Source organism: Dipteris shenzhenensis, chromosome 31 (assembly GCF_047967505.1).
Source record: "Dipteris shenzhenensis isolate YYH24624 ecotype China chromosome 31, Dip_SZ_1.0, whole genome shotgun sequence".
Classification (NCBI taxonomy): Eukaryota; Viridiplantae; Streptophyta; class Polypodiopsida; order Gleicheniales; family Dipteridaceae; genus Dipteris; species Dipteris shenzhenensis.
The window spans coordinates 49,111,770-49,130,124 of record NC_141626.1 but is presented as its reverse complement, the minus strand read 5'-3'; the positions used below and the strand labels follow the sequence as shown (position 1 = coordinate 49,130,124).

Here is an 18,355-nt window from a genome sequence, read left to right as displayed (position 1 = left end):
TGCTCAGATAATCTACAATTGCATGATGTTTCCCTAGTCTATGGACAATTGTGTAGTCAAACTCTTACAACAAGAGCATCCATCTTGCTAATCTTCCTGTTAGATGCTGTTTGTTGACCAAGTAAATTAAAGCTTGGTGGTCAACATGAAAATGTACTTTGTTAGCCAAAAGATAATATATGAATTTATTCAAAGCATACACCATACCAAGCGCTTCTCTTTCTATTGTTGCATAGTTCTTTTCATGCTTTGTTAGGATTTTGCTTGCATAATATATAGGTCTGAACCACTTAGGTGATTGTTGTTGCATGAGGACTACTCCCACTACTGAATTTGATGCATTCACAAAGACTTCAAAAGGAAGAGACCAATCAGGAAGCTGTAATACAAGAGCAACCATAAGTATCTTCTTGAGAATATTGAAATCTTTTCTTGAGGAGTGTGCCAAATGAATGGTTTAATATCCATTGTGAGTTTAGTAAGAGGATAACAAATATCAACAAGGTATCTCAGAAATCTGCAGTGCCATTTTATTTGGCCAATGAATCTCTGTAGTTGCTTGACATTTTTTGGAGCTTTAGCATTTTGGATTGCTGAGACCTTGTTAGGGTCAATCTCCATGCCTTCTTGTGAGATAATATGTCCCAGTAGAATACCTCTAATGACATTGCAAAAGCACATTTTGCTAGGTTTAAGCTCAGACCAGCAAATCTACATTTAGCAAAGCATAATGACAAGGGATGCAAATGATCTATTGTTTTTCCAAATACTGAGAAGTCGTCCATAAATACCTTCATGAATGAGGTCAGGTACTTTGCAAATACCTCTTGTATATATTTTTGGAAAGTAGGTGCATTTTTCAATCCAAAAATCATGACATTGGATGTAAATACTCCCCATTTTGTTACAAATGCAGTTTTATCTCTATCTTTTGGAGCCATTCTGATCTGGTTATACCCACTAAAACCATCTAAGAAACTGTAAATATCATGTCCATCCACAACATCAAGCAATGAATCACAAAATGGAAGAGGGAATGGATCAGTGATGGTTGCTGCATTCAACTTTCTTTAACCAACACATGTTCTCAGCTTCCCATGTTTCTTTGGAACAATAACAATTGGAGATAACCATGTCACATGTGTTAGGGGATATATGAAACCAACCCTTAGCAACTGCTCAATTTCCTCCTTTACCAACTTGGCATAATTTGGATTCATTCTATATCTCCCTTGATTGATTGGTACTACATCCGTCTTTAGATTTATTCTATGTTGACAAATGATGGATCTACTCCCTTCATATCAGTGTAATGCCATGCAAAAATGTCCTTGTACTATTCTAATAACTTTCTGAGATCCATTTTGAATGGTGAGGGAAGATTTGTACTTACCATGACTGTTTGTGGGTTATCATTGTCTCCCAAATTTATTTCTTCCAAGTCATCTTGTCTTACCCTGGCACTCCTTTGCATTTGTTCTTCAAACTAAATTTCTACCTGTTGAATTGCTTCTTCTGGTGATGTAGAAGCAAGAGATCTTTCTGCATCACTATTGTTTGCATTTATATCCTTTTTTGTAGATTCTCTTGTCAAAAGCTTTTCTAACTGTGTTCCGATTCTGTTTTGTCCCTGCAGCACTTGGAAGTGTGTCAAACTGCTGTTTTTGTTCATCCGGGTCAACATATTGATTAATAATCTTCACAATATCAATTTCAAAAATAGGAAAGATAGTGGGGTTCCTTTTGAGAAAAATTTCTTCCTCATCTTCATCAATATTGGAAATCATATTGATGCCCTTTGCTTCTAGTGGCTGTGTTTCTCTAGGAAAACTTTTTGTAGAAGATAAGTTAACTTTAATTTTCTTTTTTCTCTTCTTAATAGTGATTCTCTCTAGGCCCCAATCTTGCTTGACTTTGGTAGCTCAACCATGGCCTATCCAAGAGCATGCTATAAGTAGAATCTTTTTCCTCCATTATGAGTACCACAAATGTAATTGTGAATGTCATACCCATGATTGTAATTTCTTGCCCTCTCAAGATCCCCCGAGGTTGGATTCTTCTTTGCTTTGCCATCCTCACTTGAAATGGTGCTGGAACTAGTGCATTACAGCAAATTTTTTTAAATATATCCTCTATAGGATATTCACACTTGAACCTCCATCAACTAAAACTTATGGAATTTTTTGCCTTTTATATATGACATCAATGAGTGGCACTTGATAGTCCACATCTTCAATTGTAGATGTATAAATGTGTGGAGTTTCTTCTTCATCATCACTTGCTTTATAATATTTGCATGTATCTGACTCTTGTGTTAGCAATCCCTTGCAAATGTGACGTTTGAAGGCTGGGACCAAGTTCAATAACTGGTCAAGGGTGATTTGAACTTAGGACTCCATAAGCTTTTGGTAAAAGAGTGTATGGTCTTCTGGTTTTATATTGATGCCTTCTTTTTGCTCATTGTCATTCATCATAGGCATCTGACTTTTTTCTATTGTGATGGAATGTAGCACATCTTGCGGTTCTATTGTTATATCTTTGTCTTGCCTTTCTGGTGTTTTTTACCCTAGTCTGACTATAGAATGCATATGTTGTTTTGTAGATGTGTCTTGTTCTAAGGAAGCTTTTTCTATGTAGTTTCTGTCTATTGCAATTTGTTTTGATGGCTTTTAACTGCTTTGAGGAGCTTTAGCCTGGTTTTCATCTTTGGTTTGTTGTGCAGACGTATTGTTGTTGGATCTATTTATATTGACTAATTCCCTTGCCTTTGTTGTGCAGACGTATTGTTGTCGGATCTATTTATATTGACTAATTCCCTTGCCTTTGTTAATGTGATGCTCTTTTCTGACATCCTACGAAGCATTGTTGCCAAGTACTTGTTGCAATGCCTTGTTTCTTGTCTCATTTTGATTAGGCCAATTCATTTCCTTGGCATTGTCTCTTTGTGTCTCTCCCAATCCTTGTAGAGGCTTTGTATTTTGTGACCTTATAATTGCTAATGCATGAGTAGTATTTGGACTTTGCTAATTTTTGTAACTGTTTCCGGATTATGAGGAGCTCTATATACCATATTCACTCCTGGAGGTTGTTGTTGTTGATCATTTTGATTATTTCTTCCATCATAATGGATGATTTGCATGCCTCTTTCCCCACAGTGTTTACACCAAAGTTCACATTGTGGGCCTTTGCCTATGGCCATCAATGCCACAATAAGTGCATGCCTGGGTTTTTCCTTGCTATTGTTGATATTGATTTCCCTATTGTTGTTGTTGCTAAAATTGCCTTCTAGGGGCTATATTTAGATATCTTTGTTGGGTTGGACTTGCTACTGCTACTTGATTGGTAGGTACAGCTGGCTCTTGATTGTGTTGTTGTTGTACATAAGGTGGTACCCTCCCCCTATAGTTTGGGTTGGACCAACATCTTTCTTTGTCATGGTTATCTTTCTTGCAAAATTCACATGGAATCTTTTGGGGCTGTGATGCTTGAGGTGGTGGCTTCAAGCTTTGAAGCTGCTCCTTGATCATTTTTTCCAACTTGGAGATTTTATCTACTGTCTTTTTTGCTGTGGATTTTTCTTTGTTCTTCTACTTCTTCTCTTTCTTTTTCTTCTTGGTATATTCTTCATCATCCTCATCTTCTTCTGGTAGCTTCTTGTTCATCAGTGTCTTCTTCTACTTCACTACTATCAGTGCCCGTATCTGAATCTGATTGTGAACTTGAATGCTTTTTTCTCTTTGTCTTCTTGGACTTTGATACTATACCAAGTCTCCTTTCTTCCCGTTGGGCTGCTTCTACCATATTATTAAAGTCATTAGATCCTCCAAGCTTCCCGACTAGCTATTGCAGTTCTCAATTCTTTGTTTAATCCTTTGCAAAAGTAATCCCCCAGTTGCTCTTGGGTGGGTTGTTGGTTTGCTGTTAGTCTTTTGTTGAGGTTTCTAAACATTTGAGAATAATCTTCAACCATAAGATCTTTTTGTTTCATAGTTCTCAGTTTCTTGAGGATATCTTTTAGAGCTTTCTCTTTTCTAAAACAACTCAAGAATGCTACTTTTAATGTGTCATAGTCAGCAAAATGAGCAACACCATACTGCATAATCCAGCTCATTGCTTTACCATTGAAGGTTGTTGCAAATTGTTCTTTCTTGGTAGCATCTAGCAATTGTCCAAACCTCTAGCTATCCATCTTGTCTCAAACTATCCAACATGACTGTTAGGGTCTTCTTTATCTTTGCTAGTAAATTTGGCTACTTTGACTAGTGGGTTTTGCATCTTTGGTTGTTTTGGTGCACTAGCTTGCACTGCGGAGGGCTTCTTTTTGGGAGGTTTGGGGAGGGGTTTGGAATGCTGCCTCTATATTGCGGTCACAAATACATTATTTGCAATATTTTCTACAAGTGCTCTTTATAGGAATTCTTGTGTAGGACTATGGGCAGCATCAATTTTTGTAATTCAGCTTGTGCTTCATGTAGTTCCCTGCTATGTCATGAATTATCTGAGGAACTTGTGCCACTTGGAATATAATCAAAGTCATGTAGAATGTCATTTGGATCTTCTATTTGTGATGCAATCTCTGCCCTACTTCTATTTTGTGTGAAGTATGCAATACCAACGTGATGTGGAGAGATATCTTCCTCAGTCCTATTTGACATGGGGACTATGCTTTCCATGAAATAAATGGAGAAAGTATACTCTCATGGGATTTCAGTCAATTGATTCTTCTTGAGTTTGAAGCCTCGAATGCTGCTCTACCTAATGCGACTCCATTTTGATGTTGGATTGTATTTGTTGTAGTTGCTTTTCATTGTTTTTGATGTTTCCTATTGCCCATCATTTTTTTGTCAGTAATCCGACTGGTGTTGTCTTGATTTTTTGTTATCTGTTGTTGGTCTTCTTTTCGTCGGTAATCTGACTGTTGTTGTTTTGATTTGTTGTCTTCTATTGCTGGTCTTCTTTCTGCTGGTAATCCGACTAGTGTTGTTTTGATTTGTTGTCTTCTGTTGTTGGTCTTCTTTCCATCAATAATTTGACTATTGTTTTTTTGAGTTATTGTCTTCTATGGTTGGTCATCTTTCCATTGGTAATCCAAATGTTGTTGTTTAAGGAATTTTGTATTGATACAACCTAGCTTGTTGTTTGGTTGTATGCCTCGGTGGTCATTTGCACCTAGCTATTCGATGTGAATGAATTGTACGTGGCTTTTGTAGTAATGCAAACTACGTAGATTTGGTGTGTGAACTATGAATGATCGTTCACCGCTCCAGCCACGCTACCATATTTGGTTGGGCTATGGATTTGTATGAGTGGCATACTTGCAAATGAAGATTATCTAGTACAATTGTTTCTACTTTAACTTGCTTTTGTTTTTGTGGAGTTGTCGCTTTGTGATCTCTACTATTGTTATCAGTGTGAAGCATCATGAACCAGAGACTCTAGGAATGAACACTGTGAGGATCGCCAAATGTGTTTAGAGTACATTCAACAAATGAAAATACAAAACAAACGTCAACTCAAATGCAACAAGTGCAAGGATTTGCTACATGTAGACTGAACTAAACAATGAAAGAACAACAAAGAACTCGTGAATTTGCAAAAACAGATATATTGTATTATGCTTCAGTAGAGATAAACAACAACTCAACCTCAAAATGGGTCGTTACAAGACTTTTATAGTTGTCCAGATCCCTTCCGACTGTTATAAATCTACAGTCAATTATATCTTTTAGTAACAACCCTTGTTACGAAACATCATACTATTGCATTAGCCTACTTATTAGTTATAGAAAGTGGTATCCACTACATGCTTAGTAACTACCTTATGGCATGGGACTGACTTATCCTAACCTATGCTAACCCTGAGTTATTGGTCACGTAGGTGGAAACTAAGTCTTCAATAGGTCCAATTAGAGACTTGCATTTCTTGATCATGTGGTCAATCTACAGTCCACTATGGCATGATGCTGGCCATTTGTCAGAGCTGCAGTTATGATGGCCATTTGGTCATGGAGGAACCCTCTGGCTTTTTAGTATAATGCTCTGTTGGGTCTTAGACCTGCATTGATCCAAAAAGATTTGAGAGCCAATGTTTATAATTTGGGGTCATTGTTGATGAAGGACTTCTTGTTTAGGGTGCCCTTCTTGATATGAACAGGCATTTATAGTGGGTCTCTTACTATTTCTGCAGTGTAGGCAATGGGCAGTTTGCCCTTAGAGGTAGCCAATTTTTGTATTTGGGTCTTTCTTTCTGGGACTAACCATCCCCATAGTATAAGTCGGCTTGTTTCAAAGAAAAAAAAGAAGATGGTATGAATGTAGTCAACTAATAATTTAGCACGTAAACATTCTAATATTAGAATTTTGATTTCCTAAGAATATTATAATTTATCTGATAAAGGTTCTTGACCTATTTGAAACTATTTGATCAAGATCTCATAATGTGTATTTCGAGGCATTTCTATACATCTTAGCTCATGATAATAAGCCACATTATGTATTTTGAGAATATTTGTACATCTAAGCTCCTAACAATAACCATGTTTTTAAAGGAGTAGGAAAGAAATTCACTCATCAAAATGCTAGGGAAATTCCAAGCTGTGTGCCTTCAAAGCAAGACAATGCAGACAAAATAATTTTTTAATCTTTGATCCCCTACATTGACGTCCATAAAGTGATCTTAATTTCAATAGATAGGGTCCAAAGAGTCACATTTGCAAAACCTTTGGGCCTTTCCTTTATGAAGACTATTTGGATCATCCTTTACATACATTTACCTTTCCCATATGCAAAAGGTATCAACTTTAGATCCCATAAACTCTATTAGGCATTTGGAGACTTTAAAAATGAGGCCAGCTTGTCTACAACACTGGAATCCTAAAGGCATGAGTTACATTATTCATTCTCCCTCATGACATTGTACTCATTGTGAGAACATATTAATCCTTTGGGTAATGACATGCGGTGTTATTATGGTTCCATGCTAGTAGAGTAGCTGCCTCCTTTGTAACCCATACATATTCTTATATTTTTGTTTTGAATTGCTCAAAGTAAGAATCCTCTATTTATAGTTGCCTCCTTGTCTATGCACTATGGTACGTCCCAATGATAGAACGATCATATATACTAGCCTTTGGATAATTGACATGCCTTGTTGGTATTCATTGTCATTGTTATGGTCCCTTGCTAGTATAGTAGCTTCCTCCTTTATAATCCCTTCATGCATCTTACATTCTGTTGTTTTAGAGTGCACAAGGTTAGAATACGCTATATACTGTCTCCTAGTCTTTGCCTTATGGCAGCATGTCAATATTGAAGCAATCATAAGTATTTATCCTTCAAAAAACCTTATTTGTTCTTTCCACAAAGAAAAGTTTGTCCCATCAAACTTTTTAATGCTAAAAAACTCCTTTTCAGACATGGAAGAGGATGCCATGATGCAAATGAAACGAGTTTGCAATGTGATGGAGACGGTGTTGATTTGGTGCTGCAGGTTGTTGATGGAGACGATGTTGATTTGGCACTGCAGATTGTTGGTTATGTTGCTGGCGAGGCGCTTGTGGTTGCAAGAGACACTGCTCTATGGCGAAGGAGCTAGAGTGGCTATGTTTGATTATAAAGAGCTCTATGTTGAGTGATTGTTGGTTGAAGTTGGTCATCAAAGGAGGAATTAGAGCCCGGATTTCATGCTTGGCAGGTTAGAGGAGAAGCTGTGGAGAGATCTGGACTATGTGGGCGTCTATGTAACTCATTGGTGCACCTCGAGTTGTCTATCTTCATGAGAGCCATAGTTTTCCTTGCAAGTCAGTCGTGCATGTTATTGTTGAAGCAGAGGCATGGGTTGAAGTTGCATATTGTCACTGAGATCATTGTTACAGTTTGGTTGAGGTTAGGCTAGTCTGGTGTAGTTAGAGTCATGAGAAAGGGTGTCGAGCTGGTTGTGAGATGTGCTTTGCTATTTAAGAGGCCATTGCAGCCTTTGCTATGTTGGGTGGAGAACTCATCGATGGAGTAGGGCTCTTAGATGGTTACGGTTGTTGTTGTAGTGGGTCGAGGTCTTTTCTAGCCATGGGAGGTCTTCATTGTAGAGGCCTGTGATGGAGTCTCCTGCTCAGTTGTGTAGAGCCTTAGTTCCTTGAGAGTCCTCAAGCTTTTTGGCTAGTTGAGAAGGTTTAAGCCTTGTGTTGATCTAGACTTAACTTTAAGGCAAGTCGGGCGACTTGGAGGCAACTTGTATGGAGTGGCTAGCTTTGTAGCTATGGATTGAGTCACCTTTGAGCTCTCAACTGTAAATACTAAGAGTTGCTGAGTTACGAGAGCTGAGCGCACCCCTTGAATGCACCCCTTGAGCGATGAATCTATCCCCTCTATATGTCCATGGAACAATGATGGTGTCCTGGGCCCACTTCAAGGAGCTATGAAAAAAGGATTCAAACATTATATACAAATTCCCTAAGGAGATGACTCAAGAGGGATTTTTCTTTCACCTTTAGTCCTTCAACGATACCTATGGCTTGATACCCTACCCTATGGTGGTAGCATCAGTGCACTTCAACCGCCTTATCGTCATGCTGCTCTGAGATCTCCCCACCCACAGTCATGCAATTGATGAAAAACTTCACAATCTCAACAACTAGATTGTCTTCGACACCGGCATTGACCCCTCCTAATTTCAAGACTTACGCCTGTACTTTTGGGTTTGAAATGTCCATGGCCATTTGAATGTTCGAGGGCATGCATGCCACCCACTTCTGGAAGTACCGACCTTATTTCACAAGGATCACCCCATGGTAATTGGACCACTACGCAGTACTCCTAACGGTCCTCTCCACTCACTTACTGTAGCACAAGTGATATGAGGATGGATCAGCAACAGAAAGGGGGGCATGTTAATAGCCATTGATCTTGTTTTGGGCCACATATGGCTTAGGATCGAGGCAGTCACCGGGATCATCCAGATTGGCAAGGATAACACAAGAGCCATTTGGATACCATATATGGATAACACAAGAGACATTTGAAGACAGAGGGAAGGTTGTGAGAATCAGCATATGCCTTGGTGCCATATGTGCCCAAGTGGTTGTTACAAAAGAGAGAGAGAGAGTGGTACAAGGAGTAGGATTGGACGTCCCTTCAAAAGATGACTTGTATAAAAGACCAAGTACTTGACTTTGGTCTTCATTGTTGTATGCAACCTTTGAGAAATACAATCTCTCTTCTTTCTCATTTATTAAGATTGAGGTTTGCTCTCTCTCCTTGTTTGGCTTTGGTGTTTGCCACGATTCCCCTTCACCTTCATCTCCTTCTCCATCCCCTTCCCTTCTTCTCTTCCCCTCCTCTCTCTCTTTCTCGCCCCCTTTTTCTTGGTGGAAATTCCCTTGCAATGATCCGGAAGGCACTCGGGTGACACGAGTGAAGGCTTCACTATGCAAGGCTCCCATAAGGAGTAGCATGATAGTGAGGAGCTTCGTCGGCACACTTCTAGCATCCCCATGACACATGTGTCTCTACTAGACCACACATCATGTGAGGGAGATAGGGAGAGACAAAGAGAGAAGAGTGCGTGTGAGGAAGAGAGGGAGAGAGAGATACTACTTGACTTTGTCTCAGAGACATAAAGAAAAAGAGATGAGAGTGTGTGTGAGGGGGAGAGAGATACTACTTGATCATTATACCTCTATCTTAGAGGCACAAAGACATAGAGAGCTCATTTGTGTGTGAGGGAGAGAGATGTCAAGAGAGAGGGAGAAAGAGTTATTGCTCAATAGTTTCTTGCATGTCGCTTGAGTGGTAGAGTATAATGAGCATAACGACCTACACATCCTCATTTTTAGCTAACTGCATTTTACAACTTTCGCATCAAATCCTCTTAAAAAGTCGTGGGAGGTTTCCACCTTGGATCTTCACAACTTATTTTTTAACCTTGTGTTCTTAATAGATTCCCAACATCTCATCATTCTCATAGTTTGTAAGGATGGGTTCAAGATCCTTCCTTAAGCTTTCAATCTTGTTCTGTGCTTCCAAGGATTGAAGGATGATTACTTCTGGTGGAATCTCTAAGAAATCAATGTATTAATTCAACTTAGACTTTGGTTACTTCAACTCTCATTGATATGCAAATAAGTTGAAATTACAAAAAGATATGGAAGGTTCTATGACATATTACATAGGCCATAGGATATTATAGCACCTAAATGATCATGCTTCATTGGGGCTATTACTTCTTTCTAGTTGTTGAATACATGTGATGGGTTAAATACTCGAAGAAGCCAACACAAGGGCCTATAAATGTGATATTGACAAATACTAATTGTTCTGCTTGGTTTTCATTGGTAACTTCTTATGCTTTGTTCAATTTTCACCACTCAAACTATTGACTGCCTCGGTGGTAGGGGTGATTCTTACAATAAAGGCTACTATGAATTACTTAAGTGTAAGTAAAAACAACATCAAATTGTTTCACTTAACTCTTACTACTTTCATGGATTGTTATGACAAGGTAATCCATACTTTTTTTGGAGTAACCATTTTATTGTGAACCTAGAACTTCTTTTGTACATGTCAATTATTAGACATAACCTTTTTCTTTCTTTTGAGCATTATAGATCTATTGTACATGGTGCTCCTGTTATATCCCTCCTAAACAATTCACTACTTTTATGAATCTTAAATTTATACACAATTTATGAATTTGTCCCAAACAATGCTTTTTTGTTGCTATTCTCATGCTTTTACCGAGTCCCCTACAATCCTTAGTAGGTCTCACCACATTCTATAAAACCCTCCCCTACCTCTCTTCCATTCTTTCTCTCTCCACTTTGTGTACCCCCTCCTTATCTATTGAATCTCTCCAACTGTCCGACTTCCTTGTAATCCATGACATGCATGCTTTCAACCTTTAATTCTTGGAAAGGCTGTCATGTTACATGCCTTGATTGTATGATTTATCATGACAACTACCGTCATTTCATGTGTTATCATGATACTTGCCTTCATTTTATGAGTTGTTTGGGCTATTTGGAGTAAAACGGTTATCTTCTTTCTTATGTTTTTTCTTTGAATTAGGAATGAGGTGGCTACGTGTGTCTATGAAAGGTGTAAGATCATGTGATTTTAAGAAGATGACTTTGTGGTAGGAAAGTACAAACATCATATTTGTATATATGTTTGTATAAGGAAGGAAATATGGAATAGAATGTTGGTGAGAAAAGAATTCGATTTTTAAATGAGGATAGTATAGGTGGTTCTCTTATGGGACAAAATTTGTCCACATCGTGTTTGTGATCTGTAATGCTTACCGTTTGGAGTGTAGTGGACTTGAAGTTGCGTTATTATCAAACCTTGCCAAGAGAAAAGACAACCAACCAAATGTGTGCATCATGGTAAGAGGAACTCCCACACATATGGTGTGAATGGAGTTATATTCTCACTTTCCAACATATTTAAGCTTTTGTTATTTCCCATATATATGTGGGGTTAGGCAAGTGCATTGAGGCTATAGTCATGTTATAAGTTATAGAAATGATTGCCAATTGAGGAGAGTGTATATAAAGATAATCCAATTGGAGCACACAAAGTCGAATGAAATGGTGAATACTAAAATGAAAGTTTTGGAGCCTTATTCAATAGTAGTGGGCAAGGTGGAATGCTTAGCTGGTGATAAGAAAGCAACAAAATGAATTTTATTCATGTGGCCTGCTAAGAGAGAGAAAAAGAAGAGAGAGAAAAGAGGGAGAAGAGAGAGAGAGAGGGAGAGAGAGAGAGAGCGAAAGGTGAATCTTGCCCAATGTGAGAGATGGAGAGAAATGGAAGAATGTTCAATGAATGCACGTCGAATTTTAACAAAAAGGTGGAAAAGGAGAGAGAGGGAATGAACGCACTTCCAAAAAAGCAAACCCAAATTTGAAAGAGATGCTCTAAAGTCAAGACACCAACCAATCAAAGAATTTGAAAGAAAAACACATCTTGAAAAATGCTAGAAATTAATTTTACTTTTGAAAGAGGAGGAACCTTCATAAGGCCTCCAATTGTAGGCTAACAACATTGCTAAATATTGAACAATGAGGTTGAGTTACACTCGGTTCGTAGATCATTTGACAAATATGAATTGGGTGATATGTTGGTTTCTAGTTTGTGAAATGCTCATTTTGCAAAGGATTTACTTTTTTCCCTTTTACATTTCCTATTGTCTTTTCAACCTAGTTTAATTTAGAAGAGGCTTTAATCGTAAGGTGGAGATTCATCTCCCAGAAATACGAGGAAAAAGGAGGGTGGGCAAGGCCAGAATATTCATACAACAAACTCCGTAGGACGGCGCACACAAACCGCCGAACTAACCGACATGAAACCAGCACAGAACTTGGACTCTCAAGAGCGGGGGGCAGTGTCGCAAAGCGAATTTGGGAGTAAGGGCACCGGACAAAATGGGCAAGTCGGACAAATTTGGCGGAGGCCTCGTTGTTGGCATTCGACTTTCAGCCTCCCGCCGGTTTTTCCTCGTTATCTATAAAACGTTGCTTCCCCCTCACTTGCTTCCTTCCTCCCCTGCTCCGCCACCCACTCCGTCATGATCTCTGCCCCCCCCATCGCCGCGAGGGATCCACCCCTTCCCCCTCCTCCGCTCCCTCCTTCCCCTCCTCCCATGGCCTCCCCCTCCCCCATCCCCTATTGGGTCCGCGGTAGCCTCATCGGTGCTGGGTCTTTCGGCAAGGTTAGCCTCGCAATCAACAAGGATACTGGCGAGCTCTTCGCAGTGAAATCCATCGCCTGTTCTGACCGGTCCAAGGCGGAGCTTTGGGCAGTGGAGAACGAATTGCGAATTCTCCAAAGCCTGGATTCCCCCCGCATCGTTCGATGCCTGGGGAGCGACTACTCCGTGGAGAAGGGCGCCCAGATGCGCAACTTGTTTCTGGAGTACATGGCCGGAGGCAGTCTATCTGATCTCATGAAGAAATTCGGGGGGCACCTTGATGAGACGCTCATCCGCCTGTATACCCGCGGCATTTTGGAAGGTCTGGATTACCTTCATAGCCAAGGGATTGTGCACTGCGACATTAAGGCCAAGAACATCTTGATCGATTCATCGGGTGTAAAACTTGCAGATTTCGGATCAGCGAAGAGGTTGGGATCCGGAGAACAAAATCCGACCGGCGCGCCCATGGCAGGCATTGTAAGGGGGAGGGGTTCTCTCAACGGAACTCCGCTGTGGATGGCGCCAGAGGTCATCATGCGGGAGGAGCAAGAACCTGCATCTGATATTTGGTCGCTGGGTTGCACCATTGTGGAGATGGCCACCGGGCGCCCGCCCTGGACCGAAGGGCTCAATCTCTTCGCCGCGCTCCTCCAAATCGGGGGCACGCAGGAGCTTCCTCCATTACCAAATTGCCTTTCGGCGGAGGGAAAGGATTTCCTGCTAAAGTGTTTACAAAGGGATCCGAAAGCACGATGGACAAGCGCGCAGCTTCTCAAGCATCCGTTCGTGGAGAGGAGCGATGCGACATCGCCGAGGCTGAAGGCACCATTGTCGCCGACGAGCATTCTGAATTTCCCAGGGGATAACAGCGACTGGGATTCACAGACGGGGATGGGCAATTCGGTGCCGGTGCTGCAGTTACAGAGGAGGGTGGCGGCAGGAGCGGAGGGGGAAGGAGTGCGGAATGGGGGAGCGAGGAGAGCGAGGGAGGAAAGGGAAGAGAAGGGAGGAGGGGGGTGGATAACAGTTCGATCGCTGAGGGGGGAGGAGGGGAAGGAGGCGGAGGGCAGGCAGAGGCCATTGTCGAGCTTCATGCTGGAGGCGGCGACGCCAGGCGGGGTGGCGGCAGCAGCGAGGAGTTCTTGAGGGGCAGATGAAGAGCATATTTTCTCTTGTTATGACACATGTCGGGGGGCAGGCAGGCGCACACCTGCAGATGATCGCCCTTGCTGTCACATAACCTTTTTAGCAGTTCCACCCACAATTGCTGGTGCATCCCCTCTATTGTAACGCCATTCTTCCAAAGAGAGAGATTGTTGGCATCATGCATGTGCAATCTCATCTAATTCAGCTGTTCGTTTCTGTTTGCTTTAACATATACGGCTTCCCTTCCTTCCCTTACACAGTCTCCTTACACAAATGATGCATTTCGCAACTCACTCTTTTTCGTTGAATCACGCAACGCTTGAAGAGGGGAATTCTTTTAGATGTATATTTTAGATATGAGTACCTTGACCCGTCTACGATAGGTTAGGCACTTACCTGTATATGCGCTCATCATCGTTGCGATTGCATGTTGGGAGGGTAAGTCTAGAGAGGGAAGGGAATCAGAGGAGCGCGAAGGTAGAGAGGGTGAGGAAGGGATAGCCAAGAGAGTAGCAGAGGGGAACCAAGGGTAGAGAAAATGGGGAGGAGAGAAAGGGGAGGAAGAAGCATGAAGGGGAAGGGAAACTCAACCTCCCTATGTCACATGGCACACACTGAGGGACACATCAATCTCACAAATAATTATATATATAGATAGAAGATAGATGTGGCTATGGCTAGGTCCTTTTTGTGCGATTATATTCCGTAAGACAAAACATCTAGTTAACTTCCAACCTCTATAATTTAGGTGAAATTTCACCTCTAATGACTAATCCTTGGTGGGTATCGGGGATTTTAAATCCTTAGTTGCTATGGCTCACTTTTCTTCTTCTGTTGAAACCATCCACTCATCGATCATGCAAAAGCTTGTTTGTAGTATGAGATTTGGAAACCTTAAATCAAACTTTTGTATGTTGCATGTGCTTCAGTGACTACGACTCTTGTTGCTATTGTTGCATCATCGAAGCTCCTTCCTCCCAATTTTGAGCGCTATTCTAAGATGATAGACATGTGTAGAATGCTTGCAAACATTGCCTAAAGATACCTCGATTGTGGGATGCATGGTCCCATGAGGCACTTTTGGCCAACCTACGGCACCTAATTCCAACCTATGCTAAATCATGCAGAGATGTGGCCCAAGCTTGAAGCTTGGCATGCCACACACAACTCCTAAGCTACTTGTCAAATGTCCTTGAAAAGATCTAGAGCAAACTGAATGATCACTTGCATAAGCAGATTAACTCCCTAATAAAAAATACCAACTCCAGTCTTACTGCTAACCAACACCCCTGAGTGGGTTGAGAGAGCGATCAATAGGGCTAAATGAGCAATTGCATCAGAAGGGGTAGGTGGCTCGAAAATGGCGATTGGAATGTGCTCAACCACAAAGAACCTGAGGTAACAATCTTAGAGTCCCATTCAAGCCCCTCTACCAAGTTGTTTGTAAAAAACTCACTCCACCATAGCTCACCTTCCTAGGCAAACACTAACCCTAACCCTAAGAATCCAAGGTCTCGTCCCTCTACTCATGAAGTAGCATCCTCAGTGGAGTCTCAATCTGAACAAGCACCTCCTACTCCACCAACCTCCCAAGATACAATTGGAGGCTGGTGGGTAGTGTGGAAGGGGGTAGGGAGTTGTAGAAGTTTTAGTCTGGTTGTTTTTGCTAAGGCGACGATCCGGAGGAATAAAGGATTCTTTTATCGTTTTCAGTATCCCACTGACCAAAGGGATAGTGTTATAGCAACGACCCAGCGAGATGACTAAGACGATGTGTCGGGGGCTTGCAGGCATGGCACTGATCCGTGGTTTGACGGCATGGCAATGATTCGATGGGATGAAAGTAAGGCGATGATCCGACGGGTCAGGGGCTTGCAGGTATGGCACCAGACGATGGTTTGGCAGCATGGCGATGATCCAACGAGAGGAAGCAAGGCGACGATCTGATGGGATGGAAGTATGGCGATGATTCGACAGGATGGAAGTATGGCGACGACGATCTGGTGGGATGACAGTGCAAGGCGCCGATCTAAAGGGATGGAAGTATGGCGACGATCCGACGGGATGACAATGTAAGGCACCGATCGATGAGATAGAAGTATGGCGACAATCTGGTAGGATGACAATGTAAGGCATCGATCCAGCAGAATGGAAGTATGTCACCGATTGAAGGAATGGCACGCTAAAACACCGGGTTAGCGGGTTAGTTGGGTAAGGCACTGGGCTACCGGTTAGTCTTGAAAATGGGAATTTTGACAATTGTCAAACTTGTTGAGGGGGCTATCGCATGCTGAGGGTGTTTCCCAAGAGAGAAAACAGGGCAGAAGAACTTGGCGATGCATAGACCTTTGAGGTCAACCTCAAGGTGAGTGCGTTGTGGTTGCCAAGGCCTTGTGAGTTGCTAGCGCATGTGAGTAATATGCCTATTGTACAGACACACCTAAACCTGGACTTGATGATCACGCACTTGATGAGGGGTCGACAATGTGTCATGTAGTGGAGTTGAATTTCAAACAGCAACATACCTCGTCATCAGCCAAGTAGAACATGTGATGATTTTGTTCATCATCCTGGTTGTCACGTGTGGATCGATGCAGCTACGTTCACGCTAATTGACCTCCCTCGGAATAGGGTGTGTGGGTTCTTGTGTGGCTGTACCCCAAGCAGAAGCAGGTTCTTGTGGTACCACGGCCTTTGACTTGATAGGACAAGTCGGTCTAGGCGACACTACAGGTGCTACCCTTGGCACGATGACTTCTGATGGTGTTCACATGGGCCTTGAGGAAGGTTCTTGTGTAACTACCTCGCTTTTAGGGGTTGGTTCTTGTGTTGCTCCCTCAATGACCTTGGCGACTTTCTCCTTGAGCTGCACTACACGTGGGATCATGATACTCTTTAGGTTCTTAGAATGGTTCGTCATGTTGGGCTCGAGGGTAGGTTCTTGTGTGACTACTACCTCAGGGGTTGACGCAGGTTCTTGTGTTACTACCTTACAAATCCTAGTGGTGTGAACTCGTTTGTGTATTCTGTGTTGTTGGGAGCTTTGGGACGCAAACATATCGCTAACCTTAATAGTAGCCTTCGGCTTTCAGGAGCTTTGTTGCCACCCAATGGTTGTGAATCTTCTACTCGTGGAGTATTCAAAATTTGTCCTTGTTGGTGAGGCAATCGATGTCGGAAGGCCTTGCTTTTTTATGGACACTGCCCGTGTCGGACCCTTCTTTTTTATGGAACCGCCCGTTTTGGTGCAGGGTGAGGGATCGGAAACCCTTCCATGGCTTCGAGAATCCAAGGTTGTCCTTTCTCGAAAACCCACTGTTTGCAGAATCTCTAGTTCTTGCGCATGGCAATGGACGTGGGAAGTAGAGGCGGGAGAGTAGCTTGCTAAGAGGGTTTACCTTTACTGTGATCATGGTTAGGACTTCGAGCGGCATTGGGATGGATCTCCTTCTGGGGACCATACGAGGGGGCATGGGAGGTCTCTGGATCTTCAAAATTACCTCCCTTTAAAACTTCCTTGCCTCTTGATGGTGGTCGCAATTTAGGGGGAGCGGAATGGTCTTTACAGAGAGGAATTAGTGAGGTTTTGCGACTGTATGCGAGAGTGGCAGTTTGCACTCTCCAGTCGATTTGGCAATTTATGACATAGCAATAGGTCCTCCCTGGGATCATCTGTTCGTTGATCATCTCTGTGGGGAGAACATAAAAATGGGTCTCTACCACCTATGGCGGACAATGGTTAGTTTTAAGTCCACATGCCCCGATGTACTCAATATTTGACCAACAATAACTCGAACCGAAGCAACATTAAGGTTTAGGAGTACCTTTAATGCTTCCCATAGCTCATGGGAGATGAAGTTATGGCTTGCTCCTAGATTCACGAGTGCCTTGACGCTTGTCTTCAGGCCATGCAATTGGAAACTCAACCTAGCTGGATCTACCATTAGTTCATCAATCGGGCCCAGGTGTTCTACTGTAGCCTTAAACAAAACCATTTGTCTTCTTTGTCTGATTTTGGCATTATGTATCTTGGCTTCTTTGCTGGCCTAGCATTTCATCCAAACTACCTCGTCCCTGAGCTCCTTTTCTCTGTGTATGGCCTGGAGGGTCTGAAGAGTGAGTGGAGCATAATATCTTTTCAATTTTGTTCCATTGAGGTAGCCATCAATCTCGACTCCGCCTAGGTTGGCTATTTGACATGCACCTTGTGGAGCAATCTCCACTCTATGGTAGTGGCCTATTTCAGCTACCCATTCTGAAATTTTGTCAATAAGAAATAAGGGAGGATCTGTTAGGTCATCCTTGGCTCCTGTTGGAGGTTCTCTAATGGGAATCCTTGAGAAGTGGTTGGCTAGGACATGGGTCTTTCCTTTACGCACCGCGATTGAGAAGCTCCAAGAGGATTAACCTCTTCTTATCATCCCTCCAGGAGCATTTTGCATCTCAATATTCTTTTAGACATATATTTTAGATACGACTACATTGACCCGCGTCTAGGATGGATTAAATACTTTCTTGTAT

General features: G+C 41.9%; 1 protein-coding gene across 1 annotated transcript; it reads left to right on the top strand.

The window, feature by feature from the left end:
• The first annotated feature begins 12,637 nt into the window (after positions 1–12,637).
• LOC147881577 (mitogen-activated protein kinase kinase kinase 20-like) lies at positions 12,638–13,834 on the top strand. Its single transcript, XM_087402417.1, has one exon. The coding sequence runs from the start codon at positions 12,638–12,640 to the stop codon at positions 13,832–13,834; it is 1,197 nt and encodes a 398-aa protein (XP_087258543.1).
• Positions 13,835–18,355: the final 4,521 nt, after the last annotated feature.